The sequence below is a fragment of the Clupea harengus genome, chromosome 8, assembly GCF_900700415.2.
Source record: "Clupea harengus chromosome 8, Ch_v2.0.2, whole genome shotgun sequence".
In the NCBI taxonomy this organism is placed as follows: Eukaryota; Metazoa; Chordata; class Actinopteri; order Clupeiformes; family Clupeidae; genus Clupea; species Clupea harengus.
The window spans coordinates 25262099-25282966 of NC_045159.1; the positions used below are offsets into that span (position 1 = coordinate 25262099).

Here is a 20868-nt window from a genome sequence, read left to right on the forward strand (position 1 = left end):
TTCCATACAAGTGGAACAGTGTTCTTGTAATAAACTAAGATATTCTTATAAATTCAAGAAGTGTTTCCATGCAACGGATTCGTATCTTTGTTTTACTGAGGTCGTATCAATACAAGTGCTTGTCTCGAGTGAGTTGATTTCTGAATTGTGTGTGTGTGTGTGTGTGCATACACGTGTACATGTGTGCATACGTGTTTATTCGTGCGTGCTTACGTATGAGCGCTCATACGTCTATGTTTCACGTCGCTAAGGCGACCGCTTGGGAGGCGGTTCCTTGCATCCGACTTAGAGAAAAAAACTGAAACCTTCCAGCTATCGTAAGATATAACCTTCTCTACCTTGATTCAAACTCAAACCTGTGGCGAACCTGTTTTTACACAACGCTTTAGTGTGTCTGCAAGAAATATTCGGAGTGACGTCCTGAGAAACTATTCTCAAAAGATGAACTGAAATTGTGCAGGTGAGAACCTCTCCGCTCTACTCCTTTAAGGTTTAGAGATAGTGAGCCTCAGGCACAGTAACAAAATGACATAACAGACTTAGTCTTAGTGTTATTATTAGCCACACAAGGATTTAAAGCTTGTTTCGGTTGAGGAAATGAATCAGGCATGTAGGTCTAACGTTAAATAAATATTGCAGAATTAGAAATCTAAGTAGGCTGCTACAACAGAAATGTGAAGTCCTGCCTCACGCTCGTGCAGGTGTATAATTTCACCAGTGCTTCCAACCAATGTTGGTATCATTCTCTTGGATACTGGCTGTGTAGTTTAGTCACGTTTAAGAACTATATTGCATAGTACTGTGAGTGTTTCCGTGTTTGGTAAGGAGAAATATGTAAAAGCTGAGATTGACTGACATCATGAGATGCCATTTGCTTTCTTGCTCTTGCTTGCTCTCTCTCTCTCTCCGTTTCTCTAATGCAATTTCCATTATCCACTAGCAGAGTGTCTAGAGTGACCTTGCTCCACTTCCTCTCAGAATTGATACTGTTTGGTGTAATATGAGACATACTGTAGACCACATCTCACGTTATTCGGACGCATGTATGCGCCTCCGTTGTGTGTTAATGTGCACTTAAATAGTCTACTGGTGTGAGCTGTTTTACAGTCCCGAGGATTATCAACCACTTTTAACATATTACTGTTATTCGCACTGTCATTACTTTACAGTCTTGGCCCCCTGACTGTTTGCACTACCCAGAGGCAGAGCCTCCTCAACTCAGCATGTCTCCTGTGTCTTCTCCGAAATATTCATCAGGGTCAACGCTCCTCACTCAGTACGGGCCTTTCGACCAAACCCTGAGCTATAACCGCACACAGGTCCTCTCCTCTAGCAGGTATGGTGCTTCCACCTCTCGATACCTCGGCTCAAGCCCCTGTCAGGCCCGAGCACATAACTACCCTCGGGAGATGGAGAGAGGCCGAACTGACCCTCAGTCAGACCTCGGGGTTCGCCGCGGCGACGCCTCCAGCAGGGTCCAGGTCAGAGGTCAAGTGAACGTGGTGAGGGGGCGCTCCACTTCCCGGCCCGTGTTCCCACCTGCGTCTCCCCTGTCTTTGCGGCGCCGGTCAGTGAGCTACTCAGATCTTGCCCAGGAGCTGGTGCTACTGGACATCAGCGACCCCCCATCGCCCCCGACCAGGCAGCACAGAGTAGGCAGAGAGGGGCCAGAGAGGAACCGTGGAGTTCTTCTCAGGAACTCAGAGGTCAGTGATCACATATACTTTTTTTTAAGGAGGTTTATGAATGTTTTGACCTGGTACAAAATGCTGCCCCATCCATGTTATAAATCCTGGATTGACCTATTTGGAAATGTGTAGGCTGGGAAGGTAATTGCTTTCATAATAACACATTCAAAATAATATATATCCTGTGGTTTTATAGTTGGCAAGTTTATTTGCAAGTGTATTGTTTGTGATGAGACATCAGATGGTGTAATAATCATTATTAGCACTAGAGAGCAGCAGTGTTTTTTTGGTACATCTACTACAGGATAAACCAGCTTTTACTCCAGGCTGTATGGTTGCTTATTCTAATTTCTCCAGTATTCGAGAAGACAGTTTGGAAACGAATGTCATTTTGATAAGGGGGTCTGAATCAAGAAAGGAACTGGTAACAAGAAATACCTTTTAATACATTTTAATTAAATCTGTCCCAACACACCCTGATCTTTGACCAAGTTGGAGACTCTGCCTGGGCTTGTTTTATTGTGGGGCAGGTTTACAGTGTTCTGAAGTCTCTATGGTTACTTTCAGAGACTGATTTATGTCCAACTCCTCAATTCAATCCAGTGCTTAAATATTTGATGTGCAGACACTACTTTCTCTGTTGTTGCTTGAAATCGCTCCTTTTCTTTTGCACGTTCAGTTTACATAGTGATTTAATTGGATCTCATTCAGGACACCTTTTATTTCTGCTGTGACAAAGCAGCACAAGTCCTTTTCTTTCTTTCTTTCTTTCTTTCTTTCTTTCTTTCTTTCTTTCTTCTCTCTGATACCTCACCCTCTGTCCTTTGGGAGTGGTTGTTTAGGAGAAAGTGATTAAGTTCTGCTTTTGTGTTCACCTGTTCATGTTCTCTACATGACTATGTTGACAGTGCAAACTCTCTGTTTTGGTTTACGTAATCCTCATAATGATATGGGGACACGGGCAGATGTGTACAAGAGGTTCCCTAGGATGAACCTAACACTAGCATGTAAGGCCACAAGAAATATGAAAGATTTTCTTAGTGTGTGTGTTATAGTGAGTCATAATCAAACGGATTAGAGTCTATACTAATTCTAGACTGTCTGCCTAAGGGATGTCAGTGAGCAGTGTGGGCACTGGCATATATTATGTTCCATTAGTTACAGCAGATGATTCATAATGTCAACTCTGGCAAGGGTGTCAGTATATACAGTTTCTAGGGTGACAGCAGAGGCTTAACTCACAAATGCATTTTTTTCCCTTTTTCTTCAGAAATGGGTGTTACTGTATTTGTTGTTAAGGCTTTTATCCATGATGTGTGGGACTGTACACCGGCCCATTGATAAATCTCAGCTCCAACGGGGAAAAAAACAGTCTGCCTGCTCTTGACACCTGAGCAACAAACTCACACCCAAACACACTTAAATAAATATCCACTCTCGATCAAAGAGGCTTACGCAGAATACTAACAGTCTGTGCCCTCAAAAGCAAACACACAAGCAATACAAACAATCCCCTTTTCCCTTTTACCTACATACACATTCCAGAGTACCTTTGTCACATCAGGAGATTCCCCCGAGAATTCTGTCCACAGAGGAGAGGCTGTGATCACCCCGGCAACCAAACACTGCGTGAGATGACAGCTCGAGGATGAGTCAGGCCCTGAGAGAATACGGTGTATTATTGGTTTATGATGAAAGGGGAATGTGTGATTGCTACTTGATTGGGGGAGAGTGCAAGGTTTTACGTGGAGCTGCAGCCGAACTCTGCCCGAGGTGCTCTTGAGCCACTTAAAGCTGGAAAAAAGAAAAATGTCATTTCTGCTTTACAGTAGATCCACTGGGCTGTAAAGTTTACACGATAGAGTGCAATCGGTCCCCTGCTGTACTTTGAACATAATTAGAGTCCTTGAAAGAACACCCAGGGACCTCTGAGTTACGTAAAGCACAGCGACTGTAGTAGCGCAGCAAAACTGCAGCGACCTTTGAGTCATTTCAAGGACAGTACGTTGTAAAGACTCCAGAAGGTTGTTTGAGGCAACGATAAGATCATTAGCACACACTGTACTTTTCTTCAAATGGATGTCACGGACAATTGGTCAACCTAGGCCTAAGTGTTAGCAGTGGCAGTTCAGCGCTGTTGGTATTAGTTAATTTGTTGAGTAGCTGTTTGATGTGGAGAGAATAGACGACTTCCAGAGACGCCCTTATGAAGAAGAGAGGATGCAGACTACCAGGGCATCCATGACCTAAATCACGTAGGGCGAATTAGGCAGTCGCACAGACATGCTCAGCCTCACAGACACAGACACTCACACACACACACACACACACGCACACACACATGCGCACACAAACATTGAAATCTGAAACAACCTAATCTAAACTGAACTATCAAATTTTGTTTCATGTCGAAGACCGCAGTCTGTAGAGTACTGATACAACTAAACCAAAGTTACATTATCAGTCTGTCATCAGATATTAATAAATGGCATTCTAACTAAAGTCAGTCGCACAGACATGCTCAGCCTCACAGACACAGACACTCACACACACACACACACGCACACACACATGCGCGCACACACACACACACACACATGCGCACACACATTTAAATACATCAGGAGGACTACAAGACAATATGCAAATACTTTGGTAAGAGTCAATGGCAAGGTAACAGGTTTACATGGCCCACATACTCGTACCAATACATCATTTATAAGAGTTAGCATATGAAGGTGACCCTCAAGGACACAGAGTAGCATCGCCTCCGTACCCATAGGTTTCAGTGTACTCTTCATCACGGAACATTTACACGGAACTGAGTGCAATTATAAACATCACAAATCAGTGCAGTGCAGGTAAAGGACACACACACACACACACACACACACACACAGACACATACACACACACACACACAGACACATACACACACACACACACTCTCTCACATACACACACACACACTCACATACATACACACACACAGACACACACACACACACACACACACACACACTATCTCACATACACACACACACACACACACACACTCACATACATACACACACGCACACGCACACACTCTCACATACACACATACACACACACACACACACACACACACTCACATACAGAAACACGTGCAACAGAGATCCTGTTGCATCTGAAAGTGTAGCGTATGTCATGGGGCAGTGGTAGATGTGTGCGGATAACTCTGACTGGGCGAGATAAGACCACAGGCAGTCGGGTCGTCAGGTCTTGTGACGATGAGGAACTCTCTCTAATCATCCCAGCGCATCTCTCTCTTGCAAACCATGCAGTTCAACTCCGTGAGCTCTGTGGTTGACTTTCGTAACCTAGAAGCTCTAGTCCTTTGACAGCTATTGCAGCCAACATTCTCAGTAGGCAGAAATATGAAACCGGTGTTTTTTGTTATTGAAATCATATTTATATGAATTCATTGTATGCTTTTGAAGTTATATTTTGAGATTATGTTCTAGCCAAATGATTATTTTTCAATGATCTTTTTCATAACACAAAAGACCAATTCATAATCTGGATTGCATTTAAAGCATACATGTATATTTCATTAATCAATGTTTTACTGAAAGAAATATTTCTCAGTATTTCTCAATATTTCGCTTTTCGATATCTCCAAACATTGTAAATGTTTCAGTTAATTTACAGTGACCGAACAAGCTTGTTACCACCGTGTAGTCCTGCCAGTGTAGTGTATTGTGTAGTTCACCCCTCTGGAATGACACAGTGTAGTCCTACCAGTGTAGTGTAGTGTGCAGTTCACCCCTCTGGAATGACACAGCTAAACCTGACAGTGGGTAAAGATGTCACCTGACATTTCAGCAGTCCCTTATAGCGTGCCATTCCTTATAAGGACACAAACTAAAAACATCAAAACAATGGCCTCTGTAAACTGTGTCTTCGTCAGAGCTAGTTCCAAATCCACATTCATAGGGACACTTCATTTCACTTTGTGTTCATGTTCGTATGGCACATATTGAAACATATTATTAATTATTAATGTGCAGAGCAGAGATTAGCTGGTAGATTAGCTGACTCTCACAGAAATGGTGTGATCAAATGATGCAAGTCTTTTGGAAAGGTGCAGACCCAAATTCCTCAGATTACTGGAGTGGTGCTGTGGTAGAAATGCCTCTAAAAGGAAGCCTTCTCTGCTCCAGTTTCGAGAGGGGTGACATCAGGCATCCCAGTGTGTTATCCTAAAACAAAGCCCTTTCTCGTGCATTTAAAGGCATTCTTTTTATATATCATTACTGCTGATAACAAATAGATTATTCAAGTATATATCCTAGATTAAGCTAGGGCTTTTGTCCGGGGCTGTGTGTGGCACACATTTGGATTCAAAAGGCCTACTGTATGAAGCTTCGGCCTCTATGACATTGTAAGGTAACAGATTGTGTGTGTGTGTGTGTGTGGTGTGTGTGTGTGTGTGTGTGTGTGTGTGTGTGTGTGTGTGTGTGTGTGTGTGTGTTTGTGTTTCTGTATGTGTGCCCTTAGTTCAAGTGTTCCCTGATGTAGAGTACACGGAATCCACGGATATGGAGATGATGGCGAGGAGATAAATAGTGGTCTCAAAAACTGCTGGCCTCTGTTCACAGAGCGGGATTTTGTGTCTCTTCCTGCATGGATGTCTGTGTTCCCTGTTTGTGAGTGGTTTTGGTAATGTGACAAGGCCCAAATAAATGCTGGGCCAGCTCAGGTCAGACACACACACACACACACACACACACACACACACACACACACACACACACCCGTGCGCACACACACACACACACACACACACACACACACACACACACACACACACCCGTGCGCACACACACACACACACACTCACACACACACTACCACCCCCCCCCCCTCACACACACACACACACACACACACACACACACACACACACACACACACACACACTCACACACACACCCCCCCCCCCCTCACACACACACACACACACACACACACACACTCACACACTCCTCTGTCCTGTCCCTCTGTAATCCCGACTCCAGCTGTCACTGTAAAACCTCACTCCCCTTCTGAATATGAAATTGCATACAAATACATTTCACACACGGACACATTCTGTCTTTGCACCAGCCCCCTCACATCGAGTCAGAGGAACTGGTCAACACCAGACAGTAACAGTAACCGCAGTAACAGTTGTAATGATGTGGACATGATGTGGACATGATGTGACGAGAGTTCCGCATGAGTAAATGGAGTGTAACATTCCACTCTCTCCCCTGCTTATGCTGGCCTCCTGTCTTTATATAACTGGGAATTATCCACTGTGTGGTTTTAACACAGGCTTGTGCCCCGGGCAACGTCAGTGGACAACAGAACAAGTGAACTGTTGTTTTATATTTTTACCCCACAAAGCATATCAGTGCGTGACCTTACTCCATCTCAGTGGTCTCTCTCTCTCTCTCTCTCTCTCCTCTCTCTCTCTCTCTCTCTCTGTGTGGGTGTATGTGTGTGGGTGTATGTGTGTGTGTGTGTGTATGTGTGTGTGTGTGTGTGTGTGTGTGTGTGTGTGTGTGTGTGTGTGTGTGTGTGTGTGTGTGTGTGTGTGTGTGTGTGTGTGTGTGTGTGTGTGTGTGTGTGTGTGTGTGCCTTTAGGAATTAGGAGATCATAGAGAAGTTGATTGTCAAATATGACCTGAGAGTGGAATTGTTCTGAATAAAGCACACTCGACAGACTGAAATGAAGACATCAGCAAAATTCATACTGCATCCTCACCAGTTTTAATGCTTAAGAATCTGCTTTAAAATGTATTCTCAAGACTGGAGTTGGAAATGTTCACCCTCTTTGGCCAGGTGCACAGACCAATGATAAAGGTCCCCACATGCGGCCTGGCTCGACCCTGTTGAGTTTGTTCCCGCTCTGTTTGTTGTGGACACACGCCAGGTCAGTTGGGTAGACAATCACCACTCCTTCCTTTGGTCTGCGTAGGTTTAACTTCAGGGCCTTTGAGTTTTTCATTTCTTTGTTGCCATTCACACCCTCTCCCTCTCTCTCTCTCTCCATCCACTCTTTCACTCTCTCCCTCCCCCTTTCCTTTCATGCCCGGGCCTGTCCCGAGTCCCTCTCCGTACCGCACAGCAGATTACCCCTCTCCTCGTTACTCATTTGCAAGGCACATGTCTTCAAACAGCTGCTCTTGTAAGGCTGACTGGTAAAACATTTAATATTACGTAAAGAGCTGCTGGACTTTTATCAGAGAAACTGAGGCCAAAGTACCCTAGGATTTCCTATCCAAATCCCAGGTCCACTAAAGAACCTTTCCCCCTGTACTCACCTTACCTATTATACCAGTGTAGTTTGTTTGGTCCCCCCTGTGTTCCTGTGGCTCATTCGTACTGTTCAGTCCTGCAGCCTGAGTGAGAATGATATTTGGGATCAATGCACTCAGCTTTAGCCATCGGCAATTTGTTTTCGTTTCATTTTTCGTTTCAACTATCTCTGCAGTGGTGATGTAGAAGTTACAATGGCAGAAATGACACCCTTAATCGGTTATGTCATAAAAAATATAACATTAACACACTGGCAGGAAAAATGGCTCTCAGATCGATGTGTGATTGTTTAATTACAAAACGATTACAGTAACTTGGTTCGTTTTAGCCAAAGATTATAGAGCAGCACTGTTGTAGTGAGCATTTTCTAAAACTTTTGATTAAGATATAACTTTATTTTCAATGCATCTACTTTTAGCTAAAGGTTTCAGTCAAATTCCTATAACAGGTAGCCTGGACCATTCATAGAGCCACAATGAATGAATGGATCAACTCAATGAGTTGTAGCTGAATCTACTGGTCCTTTGGGGATCTCAAGGAAGACGGTGAAATGCCTTGCCGTTGTCTTTTAGATGTTTATTTTTGCATTCTGGTACATAGTAATTGGCTTCCAATTTGATGGTACAGTCTTGCTTACTGGTTGGCTGACTGAAGTCCAGGTGACAGACTGATGTGCCAATATGGCCCCAATATGGTTTGTGACGTCATCCGCTACACCTCTATAAAGACTGCTTGTGATTGATCATTAAAAATGATAAATTCTATACAGTATGTAGAAAATATACTCTGAAAAGTGTGTCTTGTGTGTTCCGTATTTAAATCTACACACTAACCAACTCTGTTCTGGACCATTTTCAAGGTCAGATGAATAGTTCCCAAACTGCAGTTCGGTTTGCGTTGAGAAGGCCTCAGATGAAGTAAAGGGGGAAGTCAACACAGTTCTATCTCTATGTGTCCCCCACCAGGAGTGGCAAAAAACGACGCAGTGTCTGTCGTCCTCGTTGGTCTCCCCACTCTCCTCACAAGACCTGAGACATTCCTGAAGATCAGACAGATCACCTGCGAGATAGCTGCTCTGCGTGTCAGGTGACCCCCTTTGAAAGCTACACCTCAACGGTCTCATTTCTTATGGGTGATTCCTTTCTTGAGTTGAGGGTCAGTTCTTAATGTCAGCCGTTATCTCCCACGATAGGGTAAAGCTGAAGTGCAGGAACAAGGCCAGGGGTTATCACCAGGACCGTTGTTGACACAGTGGGTCTCGTTAGAGGTTTTAGTCTTTCATTCTTTCACAGGCAAACGTTGAAATCTGAAACAACCTAATCTAAACTGAACTATCAAATTTTGTTTCATGTCGAAGACCGCAGTCTGTAGAGTACTGATACAACTAAACCAAAGTTACATTATCAGTCTGTCATCAGATATTAATAAATGGCATTCTAACTAAAGTCAGGACTCATGATCTGTTAAAAGTAACAAAAGCGGTGGTGCAACGAGAAGACTGAGATAAGAACATGTCTACAGTTAACCCGCAGCTATCAAGCCTGACAAATTTCATCGTATTTAACTACTGAATAATAACCTCAATCTTCCCCCAAATAAGAGCCCCAGTTTGGCTGCATGACGCAGTGTCATCTGCAGGGAACCAATCTGATCTGTCAAGGCGTCATTGACACCACAGTCACATACTGTGCCTTGCAGTGGCACAACCTGTTCGCCCTCATAGCTATGTCACTATCGCTCTGGTTACGCTTTTGGCCGAGTGCAATGTACTTACTAGGCTGTGATGCCGTGAGCCGGGCCACCGTTTTAGAAGGCACTTGTGACTGCGGCCTGTCACTCAGGCCAGCACTCGACCTGTCAGTTTGACTTTCAGAGAGGCCCGGGCTCTGCACTCGAAAGCTATTTCAGAGGGCCTGGTCCAGACTGACTCACTGCAGTGGTCCCGGTGACATCACTCCGTCTGCTCCCCGAGGCTTAGAATAGAATGAGCTCCGCCTGCAAACACGCTCTCGCATGTGATGGAGAGGAGAAGAAAGACACTTGTTACCTCTATCTTTGTCTCTGTCTGTCTTGCTCTCTGTGTCTGTCTCTCTCTCTTTCTCTCGCTGTCTCTCTCTCTCTCACACACACACTCACTCACTCACTCACTCACTCACTCACTCTGTTTGTCCTGTGTGTCTCTTTGTATGTACCTACCATCATGGATCTGTTCACGTAGAGAATTGTACAGTTCATCAGGGAATCTCTAAGAATGGTATTCACAATGTCTAGGATATAGAAATGTAGTGAGAATGAAGCTGTGTTTTGTACAAGTTAATGTTACAAGCCAGTGACTTTACCTGAGGACATGCATTGATTGTCAAGTTAAGGACAAAATGTATGCCTTCTATCAGCTCCGACATCCAGAGGAGTTAATCGTCCAGCAGCAATTGGAGTAGGCACCAAAACAAAACAAAGCTTCGCCCATGTCTTGAGTGCCAGAGAAAAAGAATGTTTATGCACTGGGCATATGTGGCTTGACCTGCCTGTACTCCCAGATTAATGACCAGTGACCATGAAGTTGGACTGCCATTGAGGAGGACCTTTGTGCAACACCGCTGGCCCTGAATTCTAATTAGCTCACTTATGTAAACATGTTTCATTCACATTGAGCACTGCCTTTGTTAGTGGGGGCTTGTGTAATAGACTTAAGAGTTCACTTACAGCGAATAGGAATGTATACTCTGTGGTTTTTTTTCTTCTTCTCCCTCTCACTGGTTTTCACTCTTGTTGGCCACAGTGTCATGTGAGCCAAGGACATTGGCAGGGATCCAAAGATGTCGCTGCACCGGGCCCCCCCCCAGAACCCCCCACCCGGCTCTGTTGAATGTCTCCCTCTCTTGGGCCGTAAACAAATGGCTCAATAACAGCAGGGGATTAGTTGGCATCTGTGACTCACAAGCATAAATGGACAAACATACACCAATACTTGTAGCACTGCAGGGTGTGAAAAATTCTCCTCTTTGCTGGTCTGTGTGTGTGTGTGTGAGAGAGAGACCGAGAGAGAGAGAGAGAGTTATTTGCGATGTATTCGATTGTGTGCTGGGAATGGTAGTCACATGATCATGGTCTAGCCACCTATTGTTGTCATACACCAAAAATGACAAATGAAGTCATCTCACACATCTATTACAGAAGATGCATGACACATTGCTCAAGCAGTCTGTAAACATCACTTCAAACAGGACCTACCTAACGTTGATTCAGAGGGGCGTTTCATAAGATGAATGCAATTATTCGTGCAGAATGGTCAAGCTCAGTGTCGTTTTTTGATGCTGGTTACATAATGGCTGGTGAAAAGAGAGACTTTTGTCACACTTATTGTAAGACCAAACGAGTAGACCCTGGAGTAGGGCAGTGGGCTGTGTTTTGAAGAGTGAAAAGGAGCATGCCTATAAAGTATGCTTTGCATGTGATGGGGGGTATTGGTATCTCTGGGGACACATGTTTATTTGGCAGTATTCATTCTCAAAGAAGTTAAGTTGGGTAAGTGCCTAAGTATGTTTTAGTTACTTTATTAGCCATGACAGACATTACATTTGCATTGTATGTCATTTGCTTTGTGTAAAGTGTTGCAATGCTATTGCAAGCTGTAATGGTGGAGGCACAACGCCAGTGGTGTCTTTGGTACCAAATAGTCATTTTCATGAGCTAAACTTGTAATAAGATGTCATAGCCCCTGTAAAAATGGCATTAAATTGGGTGGACATCCACATTGCTTTGCCAAATAAATGGCATGACCGCAACACAACTGAAAAGAAGTGAGAGGCCACTCTCACTCTGCCCTGTTTTTCTATTTGAGACAGGGCAACATATATATTAATGATGTCCAAGTACAAGTTAATTATGAATAACATGGTTCAGCAAACAGAGAATTCCACTGACTCATGTCTGTGTCAGCAGCATCCCCCTGTTAGTAATCTGGCCTCAAGTTAAATCAGCGGGACTTAATTGTAATGTTCACATGCTTGTTTTTAGAGCCTGTGACTCACTAAAGCAGAACTGAGATCCAAGAAGTCTAACGATCAGGCCACAGATTCACCTCCTGTGAGATAATCAATTAGTTTGTTTGTGTGCCTGCCTGCTTTGTGGAACCGAATGTGATTGTCCTCCAGCTTATTTAAGGTTCTCCTCTCCCCTACAGCGCACCTCTTATCATTCTGCACATACAGAGGATTTGTTGTGGCCGTAGCTGAATGCATACCAAGCAGGTCTTTGTTGAGCCTTTTTCCTTAGTCACAATTCAGTTAATACTCAAGGCACATGGCTACAGCAGTAAGGTTCTGTTAGGTTTTAAGAGTAAAATGTTTCATGAGGTTCGCCTCATAAAGTAGTGTTATCAGAATATCTGTTATCAGTAAGAGTTCTCTAAGGGTTTTTTTTTTTTTTTAATGTAGCCTGGATTGTAGGCCCACAGCCAATACAACATGAGGGAGATAAGATATACTCTGAGGAGGATGTAATAGTACTTCAAGGTGTTCCCTGTGTAAGTCTAGCCATTACCCCCCTGAAACCTCCCCATTCCTTCGAGGTGAATGTGAGAAGGTCTCGTCCTCTGGTGTCTGACGTCTAAGCGAGCATGAGGCACGCTGTGACGTCTGTTCTGAGCGGAGGGGGCGTGGGTGTGCTGTAGTAAAACTGAAATGAATTCTGACTTCTGATCATTAGCGACACATGACAAGGGAGGAATCGCTGCCTGTTTCTCCGTCCATATAGCAAATGGACCTTAATGTAATGTTTTTTGAATAGTGTCTCTTCATATCCGGATTATTTAAGTTAAGTAGTGCTATTATCTTTATGTAACCTGCTTGCTACCTCTAGTATATGCACCATCAGCGGACGATTCTTCAGATTTACCAGCGGTCTGCCTCTTCATGCTCACTGGCAAATTTTGGACAGTTTGTCATCGAGAATAAGGCTACAGCGAATAAAGGAGTGGAACAAATCGCCTGCAGCACCGGCATTCCCTTCAGTTTTGGAGAAGGGAATACTCCGGGAATATACTGCTGACTCAAGACCAGCCCCGGTGTGCGGCAACCAAAAATTAGACTTCATTAGTTTTCGACTAAACATCGTCATCATGCCGAGTATGCGACAGTCGTACACTGTCACTGTCCCGGAGGACCCTCCGGCGGCCGCTTTCCCTTTCCACAAACAGGACCTGCGTAGAAAGAGTCCGCAGATTTCCAGGTCGATGCTGGTGTCCACATTTGTCGGGCTCCTCATTAACCAAGCCAAGGTGAGTGTTGTCAACTGCGTTTAGGCTACACTGTGACAAAGCAAAACGATCTAAGCGGAGAGGCTCTTGAGGAATTCTACGTGCAACAGACGTGTTACATTTCAATGAACCCTAGTACTACCGTGCTTTCACATAGTCTATTGCAACTTATGTAATGTAAATGTTCTGTTTAGTGTGAGAAACGTGTCTGTAGCTGCCTGCTTTATTGCTCGAGAGGACTTTCTGCCGGCTTATGACTTAAAATGGCTTAAGTCTGCATATCAGAGAACTGAGGCAGCCGATATTGTTTGTAAACCATTTGATTGACCATGCACGCCAAAGATCAGTTTCTTTTCCAGTATTATGCATCCTATACGAAGCATTTCGTCCTTGTGCATGGCTTGCAGGCAATGAAGTGATAACTTTGCAACCAGAAAAGGCTGACAATCTGATAACGACCGTCTGTATCTGTGTCTAGTCCATGTGAAGAACAGCTCAGATGCATAGATCCTTCCTGATAAGGTGACTGGCATGTGTAAAATTGAAAAAGCTTGCTGCAAACCCGCGTTGTGCTCCATTCCGTTACGTAACGCATGTGGCTCAATGGCTTTGGCCTCGCTGAAGCGGCCTGCCACGTTGTCCTGCTTTTGTTTGGATTTAAGTTAAAACACTATGCCTGGCTCATGGTTACAAAGCCTTACACTAACCTAACATCATTGGGTTTGAAGCCAAATTAAGTTATTTCAGCAACACCCAAGCATTGGGTCAGTGTTCAACTTGAACTCTGCTGTGGATTCATTATCAAATTGCAATATTCTAGATGTTAGACACCTTTTAAGCCTGCCATTTTTAATAGTAGTAAAACGATGTGTCCACATCACATGGGTAGTGTATTAAATGATAATAAGCAAGTGTGTTTTGGTTCTTCCAATCGGAACAGAGGTGGAGATAGCTATCTTTCCAGGTGTTTGCAGTGCAACCACAAAATGCTTTGCAACCCTGTTGTTGAAATAATTAGGACTCAACATTACATAAGCAACAGGGAAGCACACAGATAAGGAAGTCTCTAAGAGTGTGCTTTATCAGTGTACCGTGGATAACATACAGGTTGTTCAGAATGCCGAGGGCAACTGCTGCAGAAAACCATGCCATAATAAGGCACCTGCTCACTGAAGCAGTGTACTCAGTCTGAAGCAGTGTACTCAGTCTGACCTCAGATCAGTAAGGGTCCCTGAAGGATAAATAAGGACTGAAGCAGTGTACTCAGTCTGACCTCAGATCAGTAAGGGTCCCTGAAGGATAAATAAGGACTGATTACAGAGGTGAAATCACTTTTTATGTTTAGAAAGATTGACTCTATCAATACTAGATGTGTGAATAAGATGATATGATTACAATTTCTTAAGTGAGGTTTTGTTTTTTAGGCCTCTATCTACATTCGCAATCTCAGGGCATAGTGGTGGTTATCATTTATAAACTAAAAAGTAAATATATATTCGTTGGGAGTGACTACTAACACCTGTTAGTAGTATAACCTGTCTAGAACACGTGTGTGTGTGTGTGTGTGTGTGTGTGTGTTTATGTTTGGCCAGTAGTAGATAAGGTAGTCCTTGGCTATTATCCCATCGCAGAGTAATGACTATTAGAACACCATGTTCTGTGTCGGCCTCTTCATTAAAGTAGTGCCAGCCAATTAGCACCCAGCTCTCCGGGGGGAACAGTGCTGAAGAGGCAGTCCATGATGGCAACAACAACTGCCCCCCCTTCTCTATCTACTGAAGTCACCCTGCTGTTTGTTCAGGTTCCTTTTCTACTCAGTCAGTCGTGCAGTCCTTGGCCGCACCTGTAGCCTATCCTGGCAGCCTTAGGGCCTTGGGAAGTTTCTCCACTTGTTTGACTTTTCAAATCCAACCTCGTGTCTGCGAGTTGTCGGCGGTGGCACCTGTGGATTTCCAGTGGCTGTGTCTTTGTGAGTTTATGATAAACTAAATGGGATGTTTTGATTGGCTCTGCAACACTCTGTGGGTAACCTCCTACGTCACTGGTGGTTAAAAAGCACAGTTAGCGTTCCAGCTTACTTATTGATACTTAGTGAGAGTCTGTGTCTGTCTGTGTGCTTGTGTGTGTATGAGAGAGAGAGAGAGAGAGAGAGACAGTGAAGATTCCCAGAGAGGCCATGCCATCTTGACCCTGCTGCATCCTGTGAGTGTTCCCTTCCAGAAGCACTGTCGTCAGCAGAGGCACTGATGTGTTGCAGCCCCTCCGTTTGGCATTCTCTAGGTGTTACATTTTCACTCAGCTCCCAGCCAATTCAGCGGCGTCTCAACAGGCCTGTTGTTATTAGCGGATCTGGATGCATCCAGATCTGTGAAGAACAGCAGGTTCTTGGTCTCTTATTGACTAGTGTGACTACGCACTAGGCAGCATGTTACGTGATTGACATGCTCTCATTATCTTGTGATCTCTCCTGGCTTCGTCTCATGCCAAGGACTTATACCAATAGATGCTGTTGTCACTGCCCGATTTCATGCCACTTCAGACACATGGATAGCTACCACATCCAGAAAGCCTTCATGCGGAGAACATATGGACCTAGTTTAGCTCTGACAGATGTATGTGTATACAAAACGTATACGTAAATTGTCTGTTTGTTATGTGTCCCTACGAGTCCCTGTGTGTATACCAGTATATGAAATCTACACACTGTTACGTCATTGTTGTAGCATACATTGCAGCCCGCACCACTATTACGTCACATATAAGGAGGTGCAGGCTGAGCCAATGAGATGTAAGGATGACAGTCCACAAGCACGTGCACCTACAGGTTTTAGAAGCATTGTGTGAACTCTAGAATGTACTCTGCATTCTTATAGGGGGTGCGTGTATCACGTGTGTATCCTTTTCTGTGTGTGAGTGTGTGTGTGTGTGTGTGTGTGTGTGTGTGAAAGAGAGAGAGACCAGGCAAATATGTGACAGTGTGACAGGCATGGCATCTCCCTGCAGGCACGATAGTATCACCAGTGCGCAGTCCCATGGTTCTGAGTCACAGGGAGCATCGCACATACACTCAAAGTGTTCCGCATATCACAGAGGCCTGTCAAACAATATGTGCACTCTTTGCCTCTCGTGCCTGAGAGAGAGAAAAGGTTAACATTTCTAATAGTTGTTTCCTCTGTATGTATATATTTTCACTTGGTCTGATATTCGAATATAGAACACCAGTGTGTATATCTGACATACATATTATGTAAAAAAAAAAACGTGCAGAGTCTTTTCAATTATCACTGACCTAGACATCTATTGAGAGGAATTGAGAGAAATCTTAGCGTGAGACACACTGAACCTCAGTATTTCTCAAGTCCTGTGGTTTTTTCTCTCAAAAGGACTCCAAGAATCTTAGCGTGAGACACACTGAACCTCAGTATCATTCAAGTCCTGTATTTTTTCTCTCTTAACAGAACTCCAAGAATGCTCAGGGTCTGGTTGGATTGAGGAACCTTGGCAACACAGTAAGCACTCCACTCAGTTTTGAAACCAAGATATGACATGCAAAATAATCAACAGTGTGTTTTGCAGTATTACCTTTGACTTAAATTCACCCTATTTTATGTTGTGTGGATGTTATAACATTATTGTCCCTGTTCTTCTCCCTCAGTGCTTCATGAACTCCATCCTGCAGTGTCTGAGTAACACCCATGAACTGCGAGACTACTGCCTCCGAAATTGCCACCTCAAAGACCTCAACAAAAGTTGCCGGGCCAAGGCTGCTCTCATGGACGGTACGTGAAGAAGCCGATGTTCATGTCAGCAAGCCTAGCTGTAGGCCTTTTTTTTCTGCAGTTTGGGCTAATGAGCTGTGTGTGCGCTGAGGTGTTAACGTTTGACTGTTTGCCTCATTTAGAGTTCGCCAAGCTGACTCAGACCCTCTGGACGTCAGCTGGCAATGAGGCGATAAGCCCGTCTGACTTCAAAACGCAGATCCAGAAGTACGCTCCTCGCTTCGTAGGATACAAGTAAGTGAGCATCTCGTGGAATTTGAATACCTTGAATACCAGTATACAGTTTTTTTCAGAACAGGGAAGACCGAGTCCTTTTGGTGTAGGACATTGTGTATGTGGGATGGCAGAGATAGTGTTGATCGTACAGTAACAGGAAGAGGGATGTTATCTGTTCTCATTCTTCTGTTTGCCTTTCTTCATCTCTCTCTCTCTCTCTCTCTCTCTCTCTCTCTCTCTCTCTCTCTCTCTCTCTCTCTCTCTCTCTCTCACCACAGTCAACAGGATGCTCAGGAGTTTCTGCGCTTCCTGCTGGATGGCCTTCACAATGAGGTGAACAGAGTGGTGGGACGGCCGCGGGTGCCAGTGGAAGACTTTGACCACCTCTCGTGAGTACCACCTCCACTCCACCTCGCCTCAATCTGCCTTACGTCGTAGTTTTTTTTCTCAGTTCCCCTTACCTACGCACGCTTCCCACTTCACAGAGACGACGAGAAAGGGGAACGAATGTGGAACAAGTACCTTGAGAGGGAGGACAGCAAAGTCGTTGGTGAGTAACCCTCCCGTGACTACATGCTGATGGTGACGGCTTTGGGAGCTGCATGGAAAAGTGGCATCTGTGGCATCTGTGTGACTTTCCATTCGGTGTCCTTGACAGATCTGTTTGTTGGACAGCTGAAAAGCTCACTGACTTGCAATGAATGTGGCTTCTGCTCCACGGTGTTCGATCCATTCTGGGATCTGTCTCTGCCCATCTCCAAGGTTTGTACAATACATATTTCTGACAGTGCAGAATTGTTTTTTTTTTACCAAAGATATATTATTAGATTTGGAATAAGAATGCAAGATACCTTTGAAAGCAACATCTTATGTGACTTTTGTGTCCCAAACAGAAAGGCTCGGGTGAGGTGACTTTGAATGACTGTATCAGACTTTTCACCAAAGAGGATGTGCTTGATGGAGATGAGAAACCGGTGAGTGCGTGTGTGTGGGTGTGTGTGTGTGTGTGTATGTGTGTGTGTGTGTGTGTGTGTGTGTGTGTGTGTGTGTATGTGTGCGTGTGTGTGTGTGCGTGTGTGTGTGTGTGTGTGTGTGTGTGTGTGTGTGTGTGTGTGTGTGTGTGTGTGTGTGTGTGTGTGTGTGGGGGTGTGTGTGTGTGTGTGTGTGTGTGTGTGTGTCTATTTCTCTGCATTCTGCATGTTCCAATGTGTATTTCAGTGCAAGCATAATATTTTTTCTGACACCTGTTTTCCTGTTCTTCCATAGATCTGCCAGAGGTGTAAATCCAGACGAAAATGCACAAAGAAATTCACCATCCAAAAATTCCCTCAAATCCTCGTGCTTCGTATCCTTTCTTTCTGCCATGACTACACTTGAGATATTAAGTTTGTATTCAACAAAAATCAGATCAACGCTTGTGATGTTTAGCCTCTATAAAGTAATAATAATGTACTCATTACTAAACTGTGGAAACAGTTGGTCCTTAACTCTACCTCCAACTCAGACTTGAAACGCTTCTCTGAGCCAGGACGTGTGAAGACTAGCAAGCTGTCCACATTTGTCAACTTCCCTCTCAAAGAGCTGGACCTCAAGGAATTCTCCTCTGAGAACAGTGGTGAGTGCAGTGGGATGGATTATCATCTAACAGAATGATGTAGGAGAATAGTCTGCCATGCTCCTGAACTATGACGAGTCAGTCCTCGTGTTAAAGTTGCACGCATTGTCTTGATGCAGACAGCTATTGAGTTTCTATTAAAGTGTTTGATTAAGATTCGCTAATTCAATTCCCTTAACGCCACTGATGAAAAAAATATTTGTAAATATTAAAAGAATGTTTAAGTAATCCTCCGCCTTATTTATCTTCTCTCCCCTTGTTTATAGCAACCGCTATCTACAACCTGTATGCCGTATCTAATCACATAGGAAGCACGCTGGGGGGGCATTACACCGCATACTGTCGCAACCCTGCCCTTGGGGAGTGGTACTCATATAATGACTCAAGGTTTGTACCGTTACCACCTTAAACACCACACCACCTTAAACACCACAAGGTCAGAGCAGAGCTGGCCATTTCTGTGTTAAGTATTTTTTTTTTAAAGAAATGAGGCCGTCCTGATAGTTAAAAAACCCACACACAACATTCTCTTATTATTTAGACTGGAGTAAAATAATTCATGTCCTCTCTCTCTCTCTCTCTCTCTCTCTCTCTCTCTCTCTCTCTCTCTCTTCTCTCCCTTCTCCTCTCTCTCTGTAGGGTGAGCCCCATTTCTTCCAGTCAGGTGCGCAGCAGTGATGCCTACGTGCTGTTCTACGAACTTGCAACCTCATCACACATGTAAATGGGGCCAAAGGCTGGGCCTTCAGCTAGGAATTAAACGACGGACTCACTCCAGGGCTAGCAGCTAGGGTTGGAGCTATGCCACCCAGTACAGCCTTGGCCCAAGCTATAGACTGAAGCGAGGTACAGTTTGGCGTTATGGCAGAGTGGGACTGAGAACTTCACTGAGCTCATGCTTTGGGACTCCAACACAGCCACCGATCTGCAGTGTGTCTTAGGGACGTTAAGGACTGCTCTGTGGCTGGGGACTTCATTAAAGCTTATGCCCATTGTTCGAACTACTTGACAGGACCACGAGTCCGCTCTCCTTCACTCCCAGTCAGAGATCAGCATGACTCTGGTACAGAGGGAGGTGGGGATGAACCTGCTTGTCTCCCCTGGGACATTAGAGCAACTGGTCTGGACCGCAACTCTAATGAATGAGCAGGACAACAAATGTATGTTTGTGTGTGTATGTGTGTGTGTGTGTGCGTGTGTGTGTGTGTGTGTGCATGAGTGTGTGTTTGTGTGTGTGTGTTTATTGACTATCTATGTTGTTGACTATCTCTATGCACTGTGCAAGTGAAGCGCTAAAATCCCAGCTTGGTCACATCGGTGTCCAGTTCAGAGATGACTGTGGCTACGCTACGCTAACAACTCAGCTCTTCCTTTGTCCTCTAATTTATCTCATTATTTAATGCTGCTTGTCGTAGCACTTTCTTTAAACCCTCACTGTGGCACAATAGATTGTCTTGTATCGCCCCCTGGTGGTAAGCCATGGTGCAGGTTGGTCAGATAGCTAACAAAAAAAGTTTTTTTTATTGCACTAGTTCAGAGATTACCATAAGATGTCTTTTACTAAGCCAGCAAACCTACGTACTGCTCGGTGTGGTGTGGTCCATGGTTTGAACAAACATCTGCACTGTCGTATAGTCCTTGAAGACCACAGTAACGCAGCCCTGCACCTCAGGCTCCCCATAGGAGCTCATGCTAGTTTCTGATCGCCTGGAGAGTGCCTCTGCAACCACGTCTCGTTCCTTTCCTCAATCTGAAGTAACTGTGGAGGCTGGAATAGTGTTGTGGGATCAGAAGTGGAGTCTTTTGTGGGCTGAAATGAAATGTTTCGTGGCTGTGTGATGTCGCTCACGACGCTGTCTGAAAATGCAAATGAACCATCTCGACCTTTTTTTCACTGGTGTATGTAAATAAAATAAAATGTATCTGTTCCAACCATTCAAGGATCTGTGTTTTTCCTCTCCATCT

General features: G+C 44.3%; 1 protein-coding gene across 2 annotated transcripts; it reads left to right on the top strand.

Moving 5' to 3' along the window:
- The first annotated feature begins 262 nt into the window (after positions 1 to 262).
- Positions 263 to 20838, top strand: usp2b (ubiquitin specific peptidase 2b). 2 transcript variants are annotated; one of them, XM_012834802.3, is made up of 13 exons: positions 263 to 460; positions 1170 to 1706; positions 16752 to 16802; positions 16949 to 17072; positions 17195 to 17306; positions 17567 to 17677; positions 17774 to 17838; positions 17947 to 18050; positions 18182 to 18262; positions 18555 to 18633; positions 18793 to 18903; positions 19170 to 19290; positions 19543 to 20838. In XM_012834802.3, exons 2-13 carry the CDS (start codon positions 1224 to 1226, stop codon positions 19625 to 19627), a joined length of 1527 nt encoding a protein of 508 aa, XP_012690256.2. In that variant the 5' UTR covers positions 263 to 460; positions 1170 to 1223; the 3' UTR covers positions 19628 to 20838. The 2 variants fall into 2 exon arrangements, with proteins under 2 accessions (XP_012690256.2, XP_012690257.2); XM_012834803.3 differs by lacking the exons at positions 263 to 460; positions 1170 to 1706 and adding an exon at positions 11794 to 13314.
- The last annotated feature ends 30 nt before the right edge of the window (positions 20839 to 20868 follow it).